Source organism: Poecilia mexicana, unplaced genomic scaffold (genome assembly GCF_051168715.1).
Source record: "Poecilia mexicana isolate PSO_F unplaced genomic scaffold, ASM5116871v1 scaffold_15, whole genome shotgun sequence".
In the NCBI taxonomy this organism is placed as follows: domain Eukaryota; kingdom Metazoa; phylum Chordata; class Actinopteri; order Cyprinodontiformes; family Poeciliidae; genus Poecilia; species Poecilia mexicana.
In genome coordinates, this window is record NW_028263384.1 from 11,440,281 (window position 1) to 11,464,734 (window position 24,454).

Sequence of the window (24,454 nt, forward strand, 5' to 3'; positions counted from 1 at the left end):
GGCAGTAGAGTCTTCCTGAAGATGTAATAAATCTCTGAGTCTAGGTTTGCAAATTTAGATTGTGGTTTGAGGGAGCTAGTCAAGCTGCCTCAAACATTTCTTCATCTTCACCTGCTTTGAATCTGGAGTTTTATCAAAATGAATCCTCCTTTCTTGTACATATTAAATGAGAACGGTGGGAGATTGGTTTCTGCTTTAGCAAGCGTGCGCTCCTCGTCGTCGTAAATTAGCCGAGTTGGTTTGGCCGTCTGATCAGGATGCCTCTGGGGCACGGCTTTTCAAATCACGCAACTTTGAGATGAGTCACTGCTCCCACGCATAGACCTTTGGTAGATAAGATCAGGGGATAAAATCAGCTTCACGTACAAGTATCGGCCAATCACAGAGCTCCCAAAATTAAGGATGTTAGATCGTATGAACAAAGCAGACCAGATTTCTGGCCCTGCCACCAACTTCCTTCGGCTTTCTCTCCAGCCTCTTCCAGGCCATCTGGAAGATCTAATAATCTGTCCAGGGAGTCGCGAGTCAGCCGAGGGATTCCACCAAACTAGCAGGGAAGCCTGGTGAAGCTGTGAGACACTGCAGACAGAGCAGCTACATAAGATATGGCAGAGCATTGGCATCTATTCTGAGATCTTCATCAATTATTATTATTAGTAGTAAATGAGCTTGGTTACTAATAAAAATTGTCAGTGAATTTGTACATGCTGGTTTGCTTAAAGAAGTTTGAAATTTTAATCTAGTGTTGAATCTGCTAAAAGCAGACGTAAAATACATTTGTAAAGACAAATATAGAGGGAAAAAAAATCCTTCTCCATGGACCTTCAGAAACAGCATTCATTGATTAGGACCAGTGTAATATTCAGTGTTTTGGCTCCCAAACCTGGCCAATAAAAAGCTGATTCTGATTCCGAAAAGAAGGCATTTTATTTTCAGGATTAAATTCAAAATGGAAAACCAGTTCTTTCGTTACACACTCACCTATATTTATTTCGATTTTGAAGATCATTGCATGCAGCTTGGGAAAATTCAAAATTCAGTTTGTCAGAAAATGAGAACATTTTTCATGAGGAATGACATGCCAACGCAATCGAGACTGCTGATTGGACCAATCAGAGAGGCTGGGCCTCGTCTTTGCTAAAGAAGCTGACAAATCTCTACATACAAGCATATTAATGAGAGTGTGAGTGGAAAGACAGGTGTAGAAGAAAAGGATAATGTATGTAAGAAAATGATTTGTTTTTTTAAATCAATCAATGAAAACTCTTTCTGTTTCATGAATCAAGTATTTAGTTAATACAGGTATAACTTTGAGAGTCATAATTGACCTCAGAAAATATTCAGCTTGATTTAAAGTTTGTAATTGATAAAAAATATTGTTTCCTTGCAGCGTATGTGAACATCAGTGTAAATCCATGGATCAACTTTAAGCCTCGTAATTGTGTGTTTAAACAGGCCTAATAAATCTGAGCATACACATTTATTGACATTGTTATATAAGTTTCATGCGTCATGAGAGAAATCCTCTTCTATTACAACCTCCAGGCAGCATAAACACTTGGAGCGCTGCACATCCTCACCACTTCCCCCCACAGGAACACGTTTACTCAGTCGCACTCTGCAACCCGGCGTCCATCACGTTGTTTGTCACAGAGTGCATGGACAGTGTTACTGTACGCCTCCGATCCAGAGGCGTACTGATGTGAACAGCTTCTTTCTGGAGCCGGGACTTAATGGCTTATCTGCGCCCGGCGGCGGCAGCAGCAGCAGCCCATGAATCACTCTCAGGGCTACAAACACACAAGCCGGCGTCACTACAGAGGCGCCAGGGTAATAATAAATTTCATTTAGTTGCCGTGTTATAAAATCCATAAAAAAGGAAGCCGTTTCTGTTCTAAACTGTGGACCACAAGTGTGTGGGTTTCAGTTTTGGCATTTCTTAAAGTCTGCCGCTGAAGACCGACGAGTCGGTGCGGACCCGTTTCCAAATGGCAGATTGTTCCGGTTCGTTTATTCCAGCTCTAATGTTGCCCCGTAGCTGACCTCTCAATTCCAGTCAGTGATTTTTATGACGCGTCAAATAAACACCAGGCAACTAAAACCCGTAGGAAATAGCTTTATTGACCGTCATTAGCGATGAGCCATCAGTGGGCTTGTTGCATAACATCAATATGTATTTTAATTTAAAAATGGACTTGTTTGAAGTCTTAGACTTAATAGCTACTCTATCTTTTTGTTTGCTGTGCTAACTCTGCAGGAGCCAGAGTATTATTAGACAGCTAATGAGAATGAAACATTAAATAAAGAGCAAATCCATTATCGGAACATCATATCGACCAAGCAATCAATTTTATATAAAAAGCACCCTTCATACTAGAAGGAGCTCAAATGCTGTACAGATATAGATTATTATATTCATAGATTTTTCTCTGGAATGTAATTATTTGCACAAAATCCGCCTGTTTGAATGTTTTCCAAAATATTCAAAAGAAAAACCAGTTTTGGAAGCTGAGATCCCTTGAAGCGATGCTGCTTGACTCTGACGGCGGGTTTGCCAAGCAGCCAATCCAGGAGCTCCACTTATTTTCCTCAGTGTTGTTTGGCTGTTTCCCAAAGAGCAGAAATAAGGAAGACTGCAGACCTTCTGCGTTGAGACGGTTTCCACTGCGTGTATTGATGCATATTAAGGTATATTTGTACTATTAAAATAAGCACAATATGAATATGGAGATATGGAGAATAAACAGGTAAATTCATCACCCCTGGTGGAGGGTAATAATATTTAGTGGTGTATGACAAACCTGCCTTAGTTTTCAGTCAAAAGGTCGACTGTCGTTGCTTTGTCGATACACTGAAGCGTTATATAATCCATATTTCCTGACTGGTTGGTAAGAACACATCGATTCATTGTATTTCTGTCCAACGCTTCTCACTTATCAATTAATTGCTGTAGAGTAGGAGATTCATTTTAAACCCAGTGAAGTGTTGTGGTGTAATTTCATGAGCTGGATTTCAGGTTGCAACCTTGTGCCTCTAATTAATTTGACACGAAAGTCATTACGGCGTCGCTCAGCGTCTTATAGATAATAAAAAATAAATAAAAAATCCTGTTTGTGTATATCCATTTTTCTGGCTGTGTCAGCCCTGCCTACGTGCACGCACTGCTAACTGGCAGCAGAAGGCATTTGCTGAAATGTAATGCAAATTTAAGCAGAACAAAAGCAACAAACATATCAACAAACATAAATTATACAGCTTCACCGAACGATTTTCTTTCAGTTTGTCATCTCTGCAGGTGTACCTGTGCTATCAAACATAGAACGGCTTTTATGTCTTGATTCTTCTAATTGCGTCGTGTTATTTTTTTTTTCTTTAACAAAAATCTGTTCGTAATAGATAGTTGATGTACAGCAGCTTAACGTGACGCATTTTAATTGCATCTGTCAAATCTTTTTGTGATGTTTTGACTGTTGTACTCATTTAGATTGGAAGCAGGCAGGACTCATGTGGAAAAGTGTTTTATTTTTAATAACTACAAGCCAGCAAATATGCAGCACCCGTAGAAATCGAATAACCAAAGGTCAAGATGGGGAACAAATTCAAACTGGTGAATAGTAAAAACAACAACGTGGAAAGAAGCAGCAAACAGCAGCATGTGGGGACAGTGAGGAGGCTTTCTGCAAACCAAAGAAGCGTATCTTCTCTGTGAGCGCTACAGCTGGAGTGACGAGGTTAAATAATGAATAATAAACAACTGAGAGGGGAGCGGTCTACTGTCAGAGAACGACAGGGAGCAACACTGAAGGAATGCAGATTGGAAACAGTTCAAAGGATTTGTTTTATCTTCATTTTTTGAGGACCAAGTTTCTGTCCGACCAAATTTTCTACTTCTCTTGACTTTATAAGCAAAATGAACAACATTGTAGATTAAAATATTTGAACGCTTTGAGGGGTGATGAAACATTTCCTTCCTAAGGGGGAGCATTAAGAAATTTTCACCCAATTTGTTTTATTTATGATTTTAAAATGTATATTTCTTTCATTTCTACAATATCAGAAAAGAAAAGTGAATTTTTTTACTCTCATTTTTTGGCTTAGGTCTTGTAGGGCAAGTGAAAACGTTTTTCTGTTGTTTCAGTTTTCTTTTCTTATTCAACACAGCAAAGAAAAAAAAAGTTATTTTTTCTTGTCTTTTTTCCCTCTCTCTCTCTTTCTCTCTCTCTCCCTCTCTCTCTCTCAGTCCTTGCACGGCTCACGGAAACAAACATTTTCTGACATCTCAAACTTTCTTCAGATATTTTTGTAACACCTTTTCCTCCCACATAAAGGCTGGGGGAACCAGGTGCAGTGCAGATTAATTAGCTGTTTCTACAATGAAGTCTGGCTCTAAAATAAGTATTGGGATTTCTTTTGGCAAGAATTAGATCTTAAAGAAAAACAAGAAAACATGGAATAAACCTGATCATGAGGGGTTTTCTCACAGAGACGAGATGAGGCTGCAGTGATTTCTGAGACTCCCGGTGAGTAGAAAAGTTTATGCCAACAATCTCAACTAAAACATGGATTTGAACCTTGAAATTTCTGTGAATGATTATTAATTGACTCCTGATTAAAATATCGTTCTCAGAAGGCGTTGTAATGCCACAGTGAATGTTACACAGAGGTTACTGTGAACAGCACAGAGGCTGACCTTTAATGAACACAACATGCAGTTAAAGTGCATTTCTGCGACTTCTGCTCTACTTTGCCCTCGTCTCTCAGACCTGCAGGTTACCAACTGAGGCGTTTTGATAGAAGCCCGGCTCAGAACACTTACATGCAAGCCCAGTTGACAAAACAAAAAAAACATGCTACTTCCTGTTAGCAAACACTCATAATAAAAGCGGCCCTCCTGAGACTGTTGGCCGCTCCAGCCTCCTGTCTTTTGCCTCGGCTCTTTTCTCTCTTAGGAAACACTTACTAGATAACCATAACATGCTTATGAGTATAGCAGAAAAGGTGTGTTTATGTTCACACACTTTGTAGCCCAGCAAGTAAAAGCCTGTGAGAATTTGTGACTTAAACCAGAAAACTCGTTAACAAACACCTAATTCTGCTCATTTACACGGAATGGGGCAATTTACCTTGCTGCGTTGCAGGGGCAACCCGAGGGAGACTCGTCTGGAGTCGTCTTTACGAGGATCTTGGAGTCAGCGAGGAGATGCTGGAAAATTAGATCCAGCTTCATCACATTCGCTCGAGTGAGACGGCTTTTATTGCATCGTGAAGTGTCTCGTTGGGCCCAGTGCAAATAAAGCCTGACATAAGCAACACACTAAGATGCGACTGTTAGACTTAATCAGATTTTTAACAAACTATTTGCCACCTGCAACCTGTTGGGAAGATTTGAGAGCCACTGAGAAGTGTGCAGCAGGAAGGCGTGCATTAATTATCTCGGCGGTGGAAGGGACTGATGGGGTTTCATATCAGATCGTTAGATGATCTTCTGATGTATTAGAATCTCTTTCCATATTAATGTTAATGCGGTGTTTTCACAGCACGAATGCTTCCAAGTACTCTGCTGGAATTAACACAGCAGAAGAAGAAAAAAAAATCCCCTGCAGATACGACAGTGAGTAAAAATGAATAATGGGACGGTTTGGGAAATGCAACAAGGTTCTTAACACAATGGCATCAAGAGAAGAGGAAATAAAACCTCCGTTATGAGAATCTAAGCGATCTTTTCATGGACAACCTGGATTGTAGAAACAAGATTGTATTTATTTATGTATTTCGCATCATCACTTAATTGCAGTTTGCAAATGCAGACTTCTTGATCCTCTTTCATCCGAGCGACCGCGTTTTATTCAGTTTCAGATTTTTTGAAAGCATTTCCTAAACCCGCCTCCCAGTCTGTCCGTCTCAAACTGGTTTCTGGTATTTCAGCGGGGCTGTGAGTAAAGGCCACATAATTAATCACTGAACTTTTTTTGTCCTCGTATTCGTGCCTGAAGCCGTTAAGCGATAAACATCCTATACGTCTTTCCTGACAAGAGGTCTAAGCTTCTAAGCCTCTGTAGTCCGTCTGTGTTGTATCTTCTTCTCCGAGGTAATGGATGCTCAGCGTTTCTTCTGTTATTTTCTCCTGTTCCAAGTTTTCCCCGTTATTGACTGGAGGAATATTTTAGTCAAATCCTGTAAAATGAAGAGTTATTTAAGGCCTGGGTCAAAGAGTGCAGGCTGCACTGTGAGCACTTCTCTGCCGTTTCTGTCAACACAGGAGAAAATGGACCGGACCTTTTAACGCCGCTCTTATTGATTCCTTCTGCTTCTTTATAAAAAAAAACAAATAAAAAAAAACACGTGTATTTAACCACTGCTGCCGCTTTGCTTCCATTTCTTTCAGAAGCTCCATTTTTTAAACTGAATGTAGTAGCGTAAAATATGCAGCCTAAATATGCCGTCATGTCCAAGATTTATTGTTGGTTTACATTTCAGATGTTCATGCAAATAAAAGATGCACCAAAATGTGTTCACAATCCCTGCTAAGTAGTCTGGGGGAAGACATTTATTTGTCATGCTTTGAAAGTGTCTGAGCAGTGCATTAAACCGAGCCTCTAACTGCTACTATTTGATATAAAACATCTACATTTTTCATAGTACGATCCAGATTCCTCGTAAAGATATAAAAATAAATCAAAACATTAAATAAATTCTGATTTTATTGCAGTAGCAGAATCTCAGATGAAACAAACGAACTATATGGGGAACCGTATGTTAAAAACAAGTCATTTTTTCTTAAAATCACCTGTACTCCTTTTGTTCACTCCTAAAATCCATCTACAAGTAACGTATCTGACCTAGTTTGAATTTATGCTCAACTTAATAAGGCGGATCAGATTTTTAAAGGAAATTATTTTAATTGAATCAAGCAAAAAAGCTTACCGTTTGTTTTCAAGATCAAGCAACTTGATTCAGAAACACTATAATGATTTGCTGGGATTTTAAATAGTCTTATGCATATAATTTAATCATTTCATTTTGGTAGTTTGCATGTTTTGCAGTTTATTTTAACAATGGCACAACATCATAATGTTGCAGTTAGCACAATGCTATACTAACTTGAATAACTCAGATCTTTTTTTTCTTCTCGGGGTAAACATTCAAAATGTCAGTATAGTCGAGGTTTTCTGTCGTTTCTTTACTCCTCGGTTGGCCATGTAAATTTTTGCCCTGCCTGTCTTAATTGTGTAAGTCCTCATTTTTTTTGTGATTCAGTTATTTTATTATGTTTAATGAGTCTCCGGTCTGTGCTTTGATCCCGCCTTAAATCCATACCTAGATGGATAATTTAAGCGTAAAAATCCCCTGGTGGAGATCTAACTGAATATTAAACTCACTAAGCTCTTATTTTACCAATAATACCCTGAAAAGGCTCCACCATCTCTAACGTATGACAGCACATCACGGTTCACAGTGTGCGGCGCTGTACACATATTGCAGAAAATCCAATTAATTCATCTTTTATTGCAGCAGCATGATTTGACACTGGATATTTCAGAAAGAAATGACATATTTAATTTGAGCGCATTGTACGAGAGGGGCAGGAAATCACAAGATCTTTTATCTTCTACCTGCTCCTCTTCAAACAATTGATGTAAAATTGCACGTCGGTTGGCACGACTCTTATTGGCTCAAAATAAAATAAATAAATCAACATTATGTGGGGAAGAAACAAAAAAGGTTTGTAACAAAATCACTGGTGGCAAATCTATTGGCATGATCCATACCTTTTTTTTTACTAACAGAAGAATTTTAAAAAATTTGTATTCTACTTTTTTTTATGTTGATAAGAGCTGTTTTCTAGGCCGATGTACGAACGCAAAAATCAAATTCAAAGATAATAGCGTCAAGGACAAGGAACAGGGACTGGAAACTGGAACGACGGGATGCTTTAACTGAGAGAACGTCACAGATCCTTTACCCGTGACAGGTGTTTTTTTTTTTTTCCCCTCTCTCCCTGTTTAGGTACACCAAGATGAAGACAGCCACCAACATCTACATCTTCAGCCTGGCCCTGGCGGACGCCTTGGTCACCAGCACGCTTCCCTTCCAGAGCGTCAACTACCTGATGGGCACCTGGCCGTTCGGGGACCTTCTGTGCAAAATGGTGATGTCCATCGACTACTACAACATGTTCATCTCCATCTTCACTCTCACCACCATGAGCATCGACCGCTACATCGCCGTGTGCCACCCGGTCAAGGCGCTGGACTTCAGGACGCCGCGGAATGCCAAGATCGTCAACGTCTGCAACTGGATCCTCTCCTCGGCCATCGGGCTCCCGGTGACGTTCCTGGCCTCCACTGTCACCAGTAAGCATGAGCGCGTGTTTGTTGCGAGCGAAGACACTCAGAGGAACATAGGAAGCTTTGTTTGAGACCGAAGACATCCAAACAACTGGTTATGTGTGTCACGCAATGCAATAAACGCTGTGCACCCCCTCTGGAAGCAACAAATTGACTAATATGGTGAAATCGCGTGAAAATGTGCTTGAAGCGTACAGTGTTTCATTGCAAAACGTTTATTTTGGAAAGCTATTAAAAGAAAAAAAAGAAAAAAAAACTCAAATCTAAATCCAGTAGTAAAACAAACCCTGGAAAAGCTAGGATATACCAATATTAGGCGGCTCTGCAGCTGCTTACTTCTGTATTTAACACAGATTAATGAATGAATAAACTAATTTGCCTTTTCCCACATCTTGGCTTTACAGCAGTCCTGCAAGCTCACCCACAATAATGCAAAACTAGGTCTGCTGATTAATACTGTGAGGAGAGAACAGCTTTAGGGTCTGATATAATAAGACTGCAATACCAACCCAAGCATCAGCATTGTGGCCACTGGCAGAAAATCATTGACAGCAGAGGGTCAACAAGTCAGTGAAGACCTCTGCAGCAGGGGACCCAGACCTGAAAAGAAAAGTCAGTGACCTGGTGCAGTAATTACATGAGATGAACTCTGAGTTTCACCAACAGCTATAGAGGCTGAGAGACATTTACTGGACACAAAACCTACAACCTCCTTGAGCCAAAGAGTTTGTGTTATATAAAGTCTGCAGAGCGTTTCTGGCTGGGATGTCACCAGGTGTGTTTCTGAATCCGTTTCCGCCTCTGGTTTGGGCAGGACAGAGTCTGACTTTAAACAATAAAATCCTCCAATACAACAAAAGTGACAGACGTTACTCAGTTTGTAGTAACTTCTTCCTACAGTTAATCGTTTAGTCGTTGGCATCTTTCTCAAAGTTAGATCTGTCACAATGATCAATAAATCAATTCATCGCATGATGACTTAAAACAAACTCAATCATTTCCATTGGCATGAATTATTGTTCATCTCTTTTTTTTCTCTCTTTCTGCCAAGAACTGGATGATAAAAGTCTTAAGTTTGGTGTTTTGGTCTCAACTATTCCTTATTTTGAAGGACAATTTTGTTTACAGAAACTTCAAAATTAATTTAATTTTATTTTATTTGTTGTCAAAATTCATTTGATTTATTTTGGATATTTCAAATGTCTTCCAGTTCCAGTGCTAAATGTTCACCTGAATTTGTCAGGTGAGGAGTTTTAGGGAGCGAAGGCGAACCAATAAACGGACGACGTTTCATCTTTCAGTTTACTTTCTCTTATTTAGACACAAGTCGGCAGTTCACAGGTGACACCGGGTGAGACACAGACATACACAAGAATCCAGCGACAGGCGAGGAAATGACTCGAACTTAAATGCTACAGGGAACAGGTGAGGGGAATGAGTGATCAGGAGACGCAGGTGACAAACATGAGTGAAATTAACAGAGGAGACAGAGACTGGAGAAAGACCTAGACCCAAATAGACAAGAAATAAAACCTGACATCCGACAGAATTTAATGTTTATTGATCTTTTACGATGTGTTCTTGCATTATTATTTTGCCATTACCATCATATTACTCAAAAATGGTCTCAAAACAACATTATTATATCACAATAACTTCTGGAACAATTTATCATCCAGTAAAATGTGTTATCGTGACAGGCCTACGTCAAAGTGCAAAGCCTGGAAAGAAGAAGTTGTCTTGCTAACGTTGACCATGGATCGCACATGACCAAATATGCAAATCGCATGATGATGTCATCGAGCAACTTCTAGTGACTTTTACTTTCCTTGCTGAGGGTTTGACCACAGCTTCCAGTTTCTGAATGGAGTTCAGTCCGTTAGCGCTGGACTCAACAAATGACATTTGTGAAAATAGTTAGATGAAAATTTCTGATGTCTTTGAGACACAGAGATGATTTTCATAATAAAAAAAAAAAAAGCAAAACTATTTAATCAGTGGTTAAAGGAACATTTTAATAAGGTCCTGTTGAAACTTGTCCCAGTTGATGATTATGCAATGTCCCAGTAACTTAAAGCTTCAGCTCCTTTAATTCTTTCCGTGAAGGCGTCGATAATCAAAAACAATAAATATAATGACTGGACAAGTACACACGAAGGGCTCATAAACGACAAATTTATGTTGACTAATAACTGTAAACACACACCATTTTGAACAGATTAAACAGGGCCTTAATGAGCGCCACTCTAGCACAAACACTGCTGTGAGATCTGGTAGTCTCCATCTATAATATGGATTTCATAGGAGGGCGCTCAGCATGTGAACAGTCGCTCGGCAACATCAGTTGGCATAAAATAATCTTTTGATGTTTCCGCATTTAATGGTTCAAGCTGAAGTTCACGCTTCTGAGATGTGCTTGAATCAAGCTTTGTTGAAAAGAAATAAGCAATTATAAGTCTTTATTTTGGCCAAGATAAGAAAGAAAGGTTTCATTCACAAAGTTCCCCGAAGTTACTTTAATGTCTTTTTCTTTTTACTGCAGCTCTTTGTTATATTAGAAAGAATTGCGTATGTCTAAGAGAAAGTTTAAAGACACTTTTCAAAGAAAAAGTAAGTAAATACAACGGTTACTCATCACACTTGCATCCAGCTGTTTCTGTATTAGCAAATAATTACAGATCAGACACAAAACGATTTAAATTTAAACATTATTATTACATTAGTACTTTATTTTTTTTATGAAATGACACTAAATGTATAAATTTTTAATGCAATTGTTTTCATTATATATTCAGATCACCCATCCGTCGTCGACACCGATTGATCGTTAGGGTCATGGGGTCGCTGGTGCCCATCTCCAGCGCTCAGTGGGCGAGAGGCGGGGTCTCTATAGAAAGGCAGCAAAGAGGAAAGCTGCATAAATGGGGAAAGTAGCTACAGCTGTTTTCACTCACCTCTTAATTTTTAATTCAATGATTCCTTCTGCAGAATTCCAAATAAAGGGCTAGTGGGGAGTGGCTGCAACGCAAAAGAAGAATGAACAAATTGTCCTCTCTGGTGCAGGTGTTGGATGTTTGGATGGATGAGTCTCTGGGCTCCACCAGGAAAAGTCATTAATATAGGAACAGACATTAAAAAAAAAGAAGGGAAACTTGCTGGGTGAAGATGAATGAGTCAATGCAGCGGAAGGAGCGAGAGTCAAATGCAGTCTTGGAGGAATTTTACAAAAATAGAGCAACGTACGACATGATAGAAAGAAAAAAAAAAGAATTGTAGCCGAATCAGGACAGGGTGATCAGGCTAGTCCTAGATCACATAATAGTTGGTTACTGTATTATATTTTTATGGTGTGAAGCGCTTTGAACTGCTGTGTTACTGGAGAAATAAACTTGACGTAACGAGCAGCCTGATTCTGGTGGACAGTGCAATGAATTGTGTGGGTTAATGCAGCCCAGCATCTAACATTTACTTTAGATTTATCCACTTGTAGCTTCGGCATCATTGAACTTGGAGTACAAAATCACTCCGAGAAATAAAAATGGATAATTTAAACTTTTCTGCACCCCAAGAGAGTCCAAGCACACACACACAAAAAAAATTAATTTAAGGGCTGAAAAAATGTGACATGTCCCCTTTAAAACCAGGTAAAACACTTCTGGGAAAAAAAAGTACTTAAGCATATTTGTCTTTCTGCACAGATGGCAACAACATTGTCGACTGTAAGCTAGACTTTCCCAGCCCTGCATGGTACTGGGAAACCTTGATGAAGATCTGCGTGTTCATCTTTGCCTTCATCATGCCCATCCTCATCATCACCGTCTGCTACGGGCTCATGATCCTGCGGCTCAAGAGCGTCCGAATGCTGTCGGGCTCCCAGGTGAACGCAAACATGTTTTGTTTGTTTGTTTGTTTGTTTTTTGCATATTTAAGGACAGATTAAACGAATATTCTTCAAAACAAAACTCTGATCTCACAGGCTCCGGATAACATATGATTGGAGGATTGGCTTTTATCTCGTTAATGGGTCGGTTATATTTTAAAGAGTAATCAAGCACAATGGGAGACTGTCTAGAGCATGCCTTGAAATACAGTCCACTCAATATAGTCCAGATAAAACAATTAGGCGAAATCAGCTGAAGCAGGAGGCTGTAATTTAGTTTTAATTACATGCTTAGCACTCACCACTCTGTGTGAAAGGTAGCTCGGCTTCTGCGTTTTATATAAGAACTTTAATTCCGTATTATCAAAAAAAAAAAGAATTAATGAAATCTTTGTGAAATTATTTCTCTGCTACATTATCTGTTTTTTTTATTTTTTATTGTGCTCCCATTCCCCCGACAAATCTCGCCACACAAACCCACGCAGGAAAAGGACAGGAATCTTCGAAGAATCACCCGCATGGTCCTGGTGGTGGTCGCCGTCTTCATCATCTGCTGGACCCCGATCCACGTCTTCGTCATCATCTCGGCTCTGATCAACATCCCCAGCTCCACCCTGCAGACCATCACCTGGCACTTCTGCATCGCCCTGGGCTACACCAACAGGTAACGAGCCGCGCCGAACCCCCGGGGTCTGTTTGCTGTGATCGTTTCTAAATAGGATTAGAGGACACGGCAAACGGTGCAAACCATGTTTCCGTGCCTTGCATGTAAGGAAAACGTCACACTTTGGTGCCACAGTAATTAGCATGGTCACTTCCAGTTTTTCCTCCTTTCAGACATTACATTTACCTCCTGTATTTGGTAAAATTGCCTTTAAACTGTATGACTTGGGTCTTGTTTACTCACAGTGTCTCATCTCTGCCTATTGGACTGAAATCAAAGCTAACGTTGTTGTTCTCAAGTCAAGTTACTTTAGCTGTATGATTTGTATAATTGTCTGTTTGGAAGACCTGCTTTAGCTCAAGCCTTGACTTTCTGGTGATCTGGGATGCTGCTTTGATATTTCCACAAAATGTTCTTTCTTGAGTATGAAAGAATATTTTGCAAGGTGCCTCATTTAGCCAAGTACCTGGACAACATGATGGGATGTTGTCAAGCTTCCCAGTTATTCCTCGAAGTTTAACTTTGGTCATTACGGCAAAACACTTCACTTGTGGTTTCCAGTTGTATGTCTCCAAAAATTAAGGTCTTTATTTAAATTTACATTAAGGTTTTTTGTAAAGCCTGGTGAAATGCCAAGCTCCTAATACACTGGGGGAAACCTTGAAGTCTTAAGAACTGATCCACTGATGTTTTGAAGTGTCTTGTTTTAGGTGGCTCCTAAAACTGGGTGATAAAGGGTGCCGATTATTATAAAAATAAAAATGCAGAAACTCTCGGACAAAATGCATGTTTTGTCAAGTTGTACCTCTCGCAGTTTTTCCACAACCCAATGCAATTAGCATAAATAAAAAAAATTATGTTTAGGATTTCCAGTGAAAGTTGATTTCACCAACATTTGACCGTTTCTCCTGTCCTCCCCACCCCGCAGCAGTCTGAACCCCGTTCTTTACGGCTACCTGGACGAGAACTTCAAGCGTTGCTTCCGCGAGTTCTGCACCCCGAGCGCTTCGGTGCTGGAGATGCCGAACTCATCCAGAACCGGAGCCACCAGCCGCAAGGTCCCCAGGCGTGAGCAAAACGGCACAAACACGAGCGAGAGATCCAATCAGCAGGTATCCAACAGCTCTGTGAGCAGAAATAAATGCTTAAAGATAAAACCTTTTAAAGCTTTTCTACTAAACCGTCACGTGTGACTGTCTGTTCCTTCGCCTTTCGTTGGCACAAAGTCAGAAGTTTGCAGCTTGGAGAGACAAATGGAGGAGGAATCACCCAGATGTGACACAGAAATACCTTTTTTGGCCCTCTCTGCAGGTATGACTAGCCTTGGAGGGGTCGTCGGTGGACTCCCGCTGTTGCGGAGGAGCTGCCAACGACGATCTCAACTCTGAAGTCACGCAGGTCACCACAGGGCTATAATTAGTGCACGGAAACCACACGAGCAAAGCCTCGAAACACAGAAACACGGACGAGCACAAATCACCTTCGCCGCTCCCCGCTTTCTTTCTTCTGTTCTTCTGCTGGAAGTCGGTCCGCAAACCTGCAACTTCGTGCTTTGTGATTCGAAACAAATGATTCCATCTTCAAAGAAGCAAGACAGTTGAAAAAAATTCAAGCATCATTAAAAGAAACTCACTTTTGTAGTTTGAGAAGCACTGTAAGCTTTATAGGTAGAAATGTTCTCCGGTAACAAGACAAAAGGACTGATTGATCCATAAAACCACTTTTACAGCCTGGTAATATGGTTCTTTCTGCCTTATTAATCCTAACCTCCGGCCCCTAGCTCTCAGCTTATCTGTAACGCTTTATGGTGAGCTAACAAATCAGTTGTTTGCCTTTTGTTCGCCACTTTTCCTGCAGATATTCTTTTTGAGGATGGATTTGGCTGAAGATTGTCGGAAAGAAAGGGTTTGTGTTTGTCACTGCTGGAAGACTGCGTGGTATTTTGGCCTTCAAAGACTCTTCACTGAATGGAAGGTGAAATTCGAAACGATTTCCCTCCACTGAGCTTTTCAGAATGCCTTTGTATGGCTGCAGTGGGGCGGCGGGGCGGCAGGGCCCACCTGAACAGTTAACAACGACCGCTCCGGCTTCAGCCCGTCACCGTACAGCAGTCAACCCATTTCCTCACCTCAGATTTCACCGCGGTGGACGAATGAAAACTCGGACCTGAGAATTACACGCTCTCCTTCTACGGAACTGGAGGGATTTCTGAATGTACATAAAGGGAACCATTCGTGTTTGCCGCAGTGGATCATTGTGCCAAACCGTGCTCCAAACCAGCAAGAGGACGCGTCTGCCTGTTTGTGCAGCCTGCACGGCATGCCATTTTAGTGCAAACACGTGTCTCTGCTGGTGTATGATTAGCCGCTGTTGAGCAGCTACAGCTTTTATATGAAGGAACTTAAAGGCGAGCCAAAGCAGGAGCGTACAGCACATTGTGTCACTTCTATGTAAATATGCTTGTGCCGACATGTCGTGTATCTACATGTAAAAATGCCTTGCTCTGCTCGATATTCTCTAAACCACAATTTCTTTTATATAAAGCTCTGTAAAAGAGGAAAATCTTTCTAGATGTAAACTAACCTGAGTGTTCATCTGCTTAAATAGATGTGGTGAATGCAAAGTCATGAAAATTGTCGTCACCAAATGGAGATTTGTTTTTGTTGTTTTTTTTGATCATACATGTTGGTAACTGCAAATGTTTTCTAATCGATGTTGCAATGTGACAAACTTTCTGCTTTGAGTAAAATGTGTTGCTGACGTCACTCTGCACAGATAAATGGTTAACTATAACTATTACTTGCACAACTTTTCAACCATCTGTAAAAAATAAATAAATAAATAAATAAATAAAATGCCAATTGTAATTTCTCGCAGATGGCTGAAAACATTCAGTACTTTTTTTTAAGGTAGGGCTTATAAATTTTGCAAACTATTATGCAACGTGGAGATGTTTGTTTTGCAAAAAAAACTGAACAACAGATTGGGACGAGACTTTGTGGTTGAAGCGAAAGGCAGAAAATTAAATATGCGGCAACTTACGATCTGCCAGGAAATCTACATTTTTACATAAACTGATATAACTCATGAATATCTAAATGTCTTTGGAGGATTATTATGCAAATCAGTGCAAGAAGTTCACAGCTCTGATAGATGGCTCTTCAGAGAAATGTAACCTTGCTGTCAGACAGTTTGATGCCTCTAAGCCCAAAAGAATGTTCTTGGTTCATTTTCAGCAGCACTTTTCTTAAACCCAGAGTCTAAAAACCCGACTGCTCAATTTGAATTGACGGCGTTTAAGTTCCTGCTGTGGGTTTCGCTTCTCATTGGGTTAAATTATGGAAGAAGCAACATCCAACAGGACAGACGTGAGACAAAGAGAGAAAATAAAAGGCATTTATTAATGCCTTTTATTTCAGCCACACTATGAGAATGTAAAGACGACAATATAAACTGAAGAAATAATGATTGAGATCTTGTGGGAAGGCAAAAAAAAGAGAAATTCGGACAGTTGTGTTTCTATGATTTAAGAGGATTTTTTTTAAAATTTGGAATAAGAAATACATTTGAAAGACATGTGGCGATCTCCCTGTAGCTGAAAAACATCAGCTGTTGGCATGTTGGGTTAAAGCCTGACTCTCCATCCCACATAGATTATTTTAATTTTCATAAAAGGCTTGCTTTATTATCTTTGTTAGTAGAAGGCAGACAAAACCTCCACTTAGTTTTTCTCCCTAATTTTATTTGTTTGCTTTTGGATCCTGTTTCTTTATAACTTAAGAAGAAAGTTAAGAGATATATTGGGGATAAAATTAAGCTTTTAAGGGGCTTTTAGCCCATAAAGTCTCCTTGTTTCAAACAAAACAAAACATGTCCTTCAGCATTTCTTTTCATGCCAAACTAACTTTCAAAAAGCATTTCTCAAACAGTATTTCAATTCAGTTTTCTTGTTCATTCCCTCCAACATGTCATGCTTTAGAAGAAGACATTTTGTCAATATCTACCTTTGTAGTTTGTGTTTTTTTTTTTTTTTTGGTCTTTTTTTGGACTTTACTCAATAAAACTGGCATTTAACAAGTAAAGAACTCAGACTTTAGTTAGACATTAAATTGCATTCATAACAAAACATGTTGATACTTTATATGAGCAGCTTGAAAAGAGATTTTCTTTTCTCTGAGGGACGCGGGTGGAGCATAAACCAAACGAGGACCCTTGAGGCAAAATATGCCGCTTTCATGAGGCCAATGCGTGTTTTTTGAACAATTAACCAGTAAAATGTCCCGCTTTTTAGGACGTAACTTAGATGATTTACTAAAAGACACAAACAATACTGAAATAATAAAGACGATTCTCTGTGATTGCCGCTCACGAACACAAAGCTACAGATTCCCGTTACGGGCCTGCTGCTTTCTGTGAATAGTCTTAAAATATAACATTGTTCCTAAATTACTGCTTCTGTAATCAGATGCACAGACCTGAAGCTCGAAAGGCAGCAGAAGCCGCGCGGCAGGAAAACAGCATAACGATGTTGCATTTGCATTTATTTATGGCACAAGGACAGACGATGACTGTTCATTTCCGAGCCGTTTCATCTGCGACGCATCATGACTTTTGCTGTGTTGTCGTAAATAACTCGTCCCGTGACTTGTTCCACGCCATGTGATCCGGTTTTGAAGCTGCATGTAATCTGCTGTCCAGACGCCGGGTGTCTCATTCATGGATGCCATTCTAAGATGCTTTACTAATATTATTATGGAAAAGAAGAGCAGCTATAAATGTCACTGAATGTCTTTGTTTCTTGCTCCTGAATAAAAACGATCAGCCGCTCTGACGTTTCAGTGTTTGGTATAAATTTATGAGCGATGGTCTGCTCTCGATCAAACGCGCCATAAAAAGAGCTTCGTCTCTGCGCGCCGAGATATGAAGAGGAATAACAAAGAACGATATTAAAGAGTTGTGGAAGAATATATATTATAGGCAGTGATGCTGTGGACTGAAGCAGGTAAAAATAGGTAACGATATATAGATAAAACAAGTTGAGGACAGAGTGAGGTTCTGAAAAAAATAAGACGACTGGTAAAAACTCTGTTGCTTTCTGAATTTGAATTGAATTGATTTTTGTGAGCTGAAGACAACATCAACACTTAAGTCAGTAGAAAATAACTTTATTTCCAGTGTGTTTCAGCTTGTGGCAAACTGACGAAGGACGCAAGTGGAAACATGTTTCTCCTGAAACCGAGTCGTTTCCTAGTACTTGTTGTTGGGGTCTTCGCCTCAACACTTCTCTTTCCACCTTGGGAAGTTGGTGAAGTTGTGTAAGAAATCTTTTGGTTCTAATTGAACTGATTGTCCTGGGGAAAGATCACAAAAGTAGATTGTTGCTTTGTTCCCCCCATTTCCTTGTTGAGGTTCCTAGAAGACAATGTGCTGATTTCGATTCTTTTCTTTCCCTTGACAATCTGGTCCTTGAGGACTGGAGTTTGACTCCCCTCTCCTGGGTCTTTCTCCCGCTGCATTAACTTGATGTGCAAAAGTGGTGGTCAGACATTTTCCCTCTGGCATTTCACAGTAGAGAGCAGAAATCACGGTTGCATCAAACACACTTCCAGAAGCTGCAACGTGCTCCCAGACCATCACACTATCTCCGCATTAGGTGAGATGTTTGTCTTTTTATGACATTTGTGGACTTCCACTGGTTTATATTGTTTGTTTAAATGTTTTTATTTTAAATTTTTTGTCTGAATCCCATTTTCGTCGCAGCCTCTGAGCCGGGCTGTGACACACTCGAAAGTGAATGTCTGCGTCAAAGCATGTCATCGCTGTGACGAGACCTTGTGTCCAGTTGGGACAGTCACATTGATTGGTCATGTTGTCAATCCAACAGTTCACTCTGGAGGGATGCTAATGCTAACTAATGCTAAAGTTTCTATGACAAGTATTGAAAATTGTAATTTTGGCAACAGATTGGACAAGACTCACATTTACGCTTTTATTTTTAAGCACTTTGAATTGCCTTGTTGCTGAAAATGTGCTACAGAGATAAAATTACCTTACTGTAATTTGCTGACAGACCGTGCCTTTGTAATTCAGAAAGGAAAAGACAGCACTGCAGAGCTCAAAGTAAGAAAAAAAAAAGTTGAACTGGGAACATGAAACCTTGTGTTATAATTGGGGGGTTCAACTTTGAGCTATTTCAGAAAACTGGTTGATCTGATGCTTCACACATGATGGAGAAACGCAGGCTGGTCAATATTTAGAAAAAAAAAAAGTCTAATGGAAATGTATAGAAATATGCTGAAACGTTGTGGAGGTCAGGACTATTCAACAGAGAGCCACTTAGTACATTCTGAAAATGAAAGGAGAAAGCAGAGAATAGAGCACAATTAAGTGCAAAAGCATTTGTATCGTCTTCCCAGAAGTGAAAAAAAAAGCTTTTGTTGATGTGCACGAGCGACACAGTGATTCGAAGACTCAACAAGCACTTCTGAGAATTTCAATTCTGTCCTGAGAAATGACGGGAATAAACCTTCGATATGTTCAACATCTCAAGGTCCTGTCTGCGTTTTAACATGGCAAACATAGCTGGGAAATCTTTACCTAAAATGTATGGATGGAGATTCAATTTCAAATGAGATACTAAATAATTACATTTCTTGTATTCAATGTTATCCCTATGTTCTAGCTTTATTCTAATGAATCTGTCTTTGTGCTCAACCTCAGCATGCGTCTGGCTTTGCACAAACTCAGATGTTTCTCAACAAAAACATATTTTCAAGATGCAACAGAGAGAGAGAGAAAAAAAACTTCTATCCTTTCTGCATGCAGCACACTTCAATCCATCTCAGCAGGTCTAGAGGTCAAAATCAGTAGCTACAAATCATACAGTTAAAGGTCACTCAATTTGAAAAGAGCCTTAATTATGTCCTCTATCAAGACTGGGATAATGTCTGTGAAATAATTCACCCCTTTTTATTTGACTGGCCTGCTTTGGTAAAACCGTCATTAATGCATTACAGAAAAGGGCAAGCTGAATGAAAATGCGTAGCTGCATAGTTCTACTTTTTAAAAAAAAAAATGTTTTTCACAAATTAAGCCACACAGAAAATCGTCAGGCCCTCGTTCACACCTACGAAGACATCCAGAAGGTTTCGGTTTTTATCCGTTCAGACGAAAGCGTTAAGCGTAGAAATCTGTCTGTGGTGGCCATTTATGTAATGTTTGAAACTTATAATTTCTACTAATTTAGTCTTTCACTTTGGGAAGTTTAGAATTTATTTAAGTTAAGTTTAGATCCACAATCTGTAGATAATTTGTATATTTGAATTGATTATGTTAATTGGTTAGACCCTCCCATTAATTTAAGTAATTAAAACACACCGGGTCCGGGGTGGATGGATGGTTTTGGCAAATGTTTGGTGTGTGAATGGGAGGTTTTGTAAATGATTTTTTGACCACTTTTACCTTCATTTTTGACTAAGTTGTAGGACATTTTTTGGTAATTATTTTGTCGCTATTTTTACAAGAAATAAAGAATATATTTTTTCAAACAAATTAAGTTGGAAGTGCGTTCTAATCAGAAACCACCTGTCAACACCCACGGCCTTTGTTGGAGTATTGTTTTTTGGAAACTAGAAGGCCGCGACATTTAAGTCAAAAAATCATTTTTTTGGACCATCTTTGGAACGTTTGGATATTAGAAAAGACTTGGAAAAGCTTGGAAGATTGGATGATCGCACTTGGGCGACTGAAACTTCATGGAATGGACTTGGAGAAGACGCACAAAGTTCGTGAGTAAATGCGATACTTTGTTGAAGAAAGTAGAGACGCTGAGGTGCAAATTGAAAAGTTTGTTTTGGACAATTATCTTTTGGATTTAGAGAAACGAAATTTGTGTTGAAAATGGATGAACAAGATGAAGGATTTCAAAAGGAAAAGGAACTCTTTAATTTAATTAAAAGGCGCAGAGCCAAACTCGGCGTTCTGACAAGAAAAAGAAATGACATTCATGCTTTAATTGATGCTGGAGAATCAAAACCCTCCATAGATGAGCATATGAAAACTTTTAATAATTTAGCAGAATTTATGGACTTGCAATCTTCAGTTCAAAGACTTCTGAACGATGATGAAAAGGAAACCGATCACGGCGATTGGTATGAACCAAAGTTGATCAGTTTTAAAGAGTTCTTGGATGAGATCGAAGTTTGGATGAATGGCGATCCTGATGCACAGAAGAGCGAAGTATGTTCAGCGTTTGATGTTGAATCAAAGGCGGCATCTCATGACCGTGACGTTGAGCCGGATGACAGCGTCTCACAGACTGCGCAACAAACGATCAGCAAAAACTTTGAAAGGCTATCTGGGTCCGCAGCTAAACCAGCCAGCAAGACGGCCAGCACGGCGCCCAGTATAATGAGTAAAGCCTCTAGTGCTCGGAGTTCGAGTTCCCGTGCGGCTTCAATGGCGCTGATGGAAGCCGAGGTGGAAAGAGCAGCTCTGAAAGCGGAGGCGGATGCGCTGCAAGAAAAACATGCGCTCGAGCTGGAAGAACTCCAGTTAAAAGCAAGAAAAGAAGCATTGGCTTTGAGAACCAAGCTGGTGAAGGCGGATGCAAAGATGAAAATCTACAACTCTGCGCAAGAACAGAAAAGTTCCAGCGCTGACGTCGCAAGCCAGGAAACATCAGGTTCCACAGCATCTACTGAGTTCATACCCGCTGCTACAGCTCAAAAGGCTCCAAGAACACAGAAGCGATCGGCAACTCTTGCACCTTTGCCAATGCCCCACGAGACATCTATTAATGAAACATTAGTGAAACCGGAAGGGGAAAGCCCAAGACAAATGTCTCAGGTTGATGTTCATAGTAGTGCTTTAACAGAGATCATGAAGATGCAGAATGAAATCACTGAGATGCTTGTAAAACAGCAAAGACTGTCATTCCTGCCATCTGTAGAAATCCCTGTTTTTAGTGGCGATCCTTTGCATTTTAGATCCTTTCTTAAGGCTTTTGAGCAAGGAATAGAAACTAAGACAGACAACATGCAGGACAGGCTTTATTACTTGGAACAGTTTACCTCAGGTCAGCCAAAAACTTTAGTGAGAAGTTGTATGCACATGAGTCCAGAAACTGCTTATGTAGAAGCCAAAAAACAGCTTGAGTGGAACTTTGGTAACAGAGCAAAAATAACATCTGCATTTATAGACAAAGCTCTGAATTGGTCAGTTTTAAAGTCTGATGATGCCACTGCTTTAAGAGCTTATACATTATTTCTAAGAAGTTGTTTCAACACAATGGATGAAGCTGGGTTTATTGATGAGCTTGAAAACTCTACCAATATGAGAATTCTTGTTTCAAAGTTGCCTTTTAGACTTCGTGACAAATGGCGACTTATTGTGGTTGACATAGCAGAAAAATACGATCGTAGAGCAAAGTTTAAAGATCTTCTTGATTTTTTGGAAAAACAAACAAAAGCTGCATTAGATCCTGTTTTTGGAGAAAGTCAAAATGCAAAAGAAAAGATGGCTTTAAAACCATCAAAGGTTCCTTTTAAAACCAAAAGCAGCAGTTTTGCCACTTCTGTTGCTGTAATTTCTAAACAAAGCAATGACAAACAGGTCCAGTTTAGTCATAAAAATGTAAAGATGACTACAACTCTATGCTTGTTCTGTCATGGAAGTCATTGCATGGAAAAGTGTGACTCCTTTAAGAGGAAAACCAACAAAGAAAAGGTGACATTCATTAAAAGTAAAGGTATATGCTTTGGCTGCTTACAGAAGGGGCATATGAGTAAAAACTGTCCACAGCGTTTAACATGCCTCACCTGTAATAAAAGTCACCCTACGGTTCTGCATATTGCACCAGCAGAGCAGCAGCATCAAACAGTTAAGACTGAGAATGAAGAGTCACCAGTCTCAAGTGCTCTTGTATCTTTGAATGTTGGTAGCTACACTGGGGCCGGGTCTAATGAATGTGCTCTGTCAGTTGTCCCAGTAAAAGTAAAGTTGGAAAAGGGGACAAAGATCGTAGAGACTTATGCCTTTCTAGATCCAGGCAGCTCTGCAACATTTTGTACAGAGGCTTTGATGATGCAGTTAAATGCGTCTGGAAAGAGAGTGGAAATCATGCTAAAAACCATGGGTCAGGAAAAGCCTGTAAGTAGCTATAGACTATCTGGTTTGGAAGTAGCTGCTTTAAAAGAAAATGAGTACTTGAAGTTGCCTGACGTATATACTCAACAATCCATTCCTGTCACTAAAGAAAATATCCCTAAAAAGGAAGACTTAAGAAAATGGTCTTATCTAAAAGGTGTTGAGTTGACGCCAATAGATGCTGGCATTGGGCTGCTCATTGGTGTAAACGCTCCTAAAGCATTGGAACCTTGGAAAATAGTTAACAGTGAAGGTAGTGGGCCTTATGCTGTGCTAACACGTCTTGGTTGGGTTGTTAATGGTCCGCTCAGTCAGGGTAGTGAAGAAAATGGACATGTTGCTGGTTCTATCCAGGTGAACCGTGTGTCTATAAGTAGTTTGGAAGAAATGCTGGTCAGTCAGTATAACCAGGATTTTGTAGAGCACCAGTTCAATGAGCATGCTGAAATGTCTGTAGAAGACAAACAGTTCATGGACATTATGTCAAAGTCAGCGGTGCTTAAAGACGGTCACTATTACCTGAAGTTACCCTTTCGTAATCCTGAAGTAAAAATGCCCAACAACAAACAGGTGGCCCAGCAGAGGGCGCAATGTCTGTTAAAACGATTTCAGAAGGATAAGCAATTTTTCGAAGAGTACAAAGAATTTATGCATAACATCAGTGTGGAAGAACATTCAGAAATCATTCCACAAGATCAAGTGGAACATGAGGAAGGAAAGGTGTGGTATGTACCTCATCATGGGGTCTACCACCCCCGCAAGAAAACACTGCGGGTTGTCTATGATTGTGCGGCAACGTTTGCTGGAACATCACTGAACAAAGAGCTGTTGCAGGGACCAGATTTGACTAGCACCTTATTAGGTGTGCTCATTCGTTTTCGGCAAGGTCCAATAGCACTTATGACAGACATTAAAGGGATGTTCCACCAAGTCAGAGTTGCTGAAGAACATGTAAATTACCTACGTTTTCTCTGGTGGCCCAACGGTGACATCACAAAAGAGCTTGTTGAGCATAGAATGTTGGTCCATATTTTTGGTGCAGTCTCTTCCCCTAGTTGTGCCACATATGCACTTTTAAAGACTGCTGATGACAACGAACATCTGTACCCAGAAGAGATTATTAATACAATCAGACACAGTTTTTATGTAGATGACTGTCTCAGGTCTGTCCAGACTGTTGAGCAGGCCATTTCTCTTTATCAACAGCTCACTGAGGTGTGTGCCAAGGGGGGATTTAAGCTCAATAAATGGGTGTGTAGTGAGCGCTCTGTCCTCTCTCAGATCCTGGAGGAAAATAGAGCAACAGGTGTAAAGATGCTAGATCTTAGCCGGGACCAGCTTCCCACTGAAAGAGCCCTGGGGGTGCAATGGGATGTTGAACAGGATGTTTTCACCTTTAGCATTGTAAACAAACAC

The 24,454-nt window shown here is 40.0% G+C and overlaps 1 protein-coding gene across 1 annotated transcript in view; it reads left to right on the top strand.

The window, feature by feature from the left end:
• Positions 1 to 15,815, top strand: part of oprm1 (opioid receptor, mu 1) — a 28,904-nt gene extending 13,089 nt beyond the window's left edge. Inside the window, exons 2-6 of the mRNA XM_015013601.2 lie at positions 8,008 to 8,354; positions 12,047 to 12,225; positions 12,714 to 12,892; positions 13,821 to 14,004; positions 14,204 to 15,815. Coding sequence (XP_014869087.1) covers positions 8,008 to 8,354; positions 12,047 to 12,225; positions 12,714 to 12,892; positions 13,821 to 14,004; positions 14,204 to 14,209 — 895 coding nt within the window. The 3' untranslated portion in view covers positions 14,210 to 15,815. The remainder of the gene's footprint in view (positions 1 to 8,007; positions 8,355 to 12,046; positions 12,226 to 12,713; positions 12,893 to 13,820; positions 14,005 to 14,203) is intronic.
• The last annotated feature ends 8,639 nt before the right edge of the window (positions 15,816 to 24,454 follow it).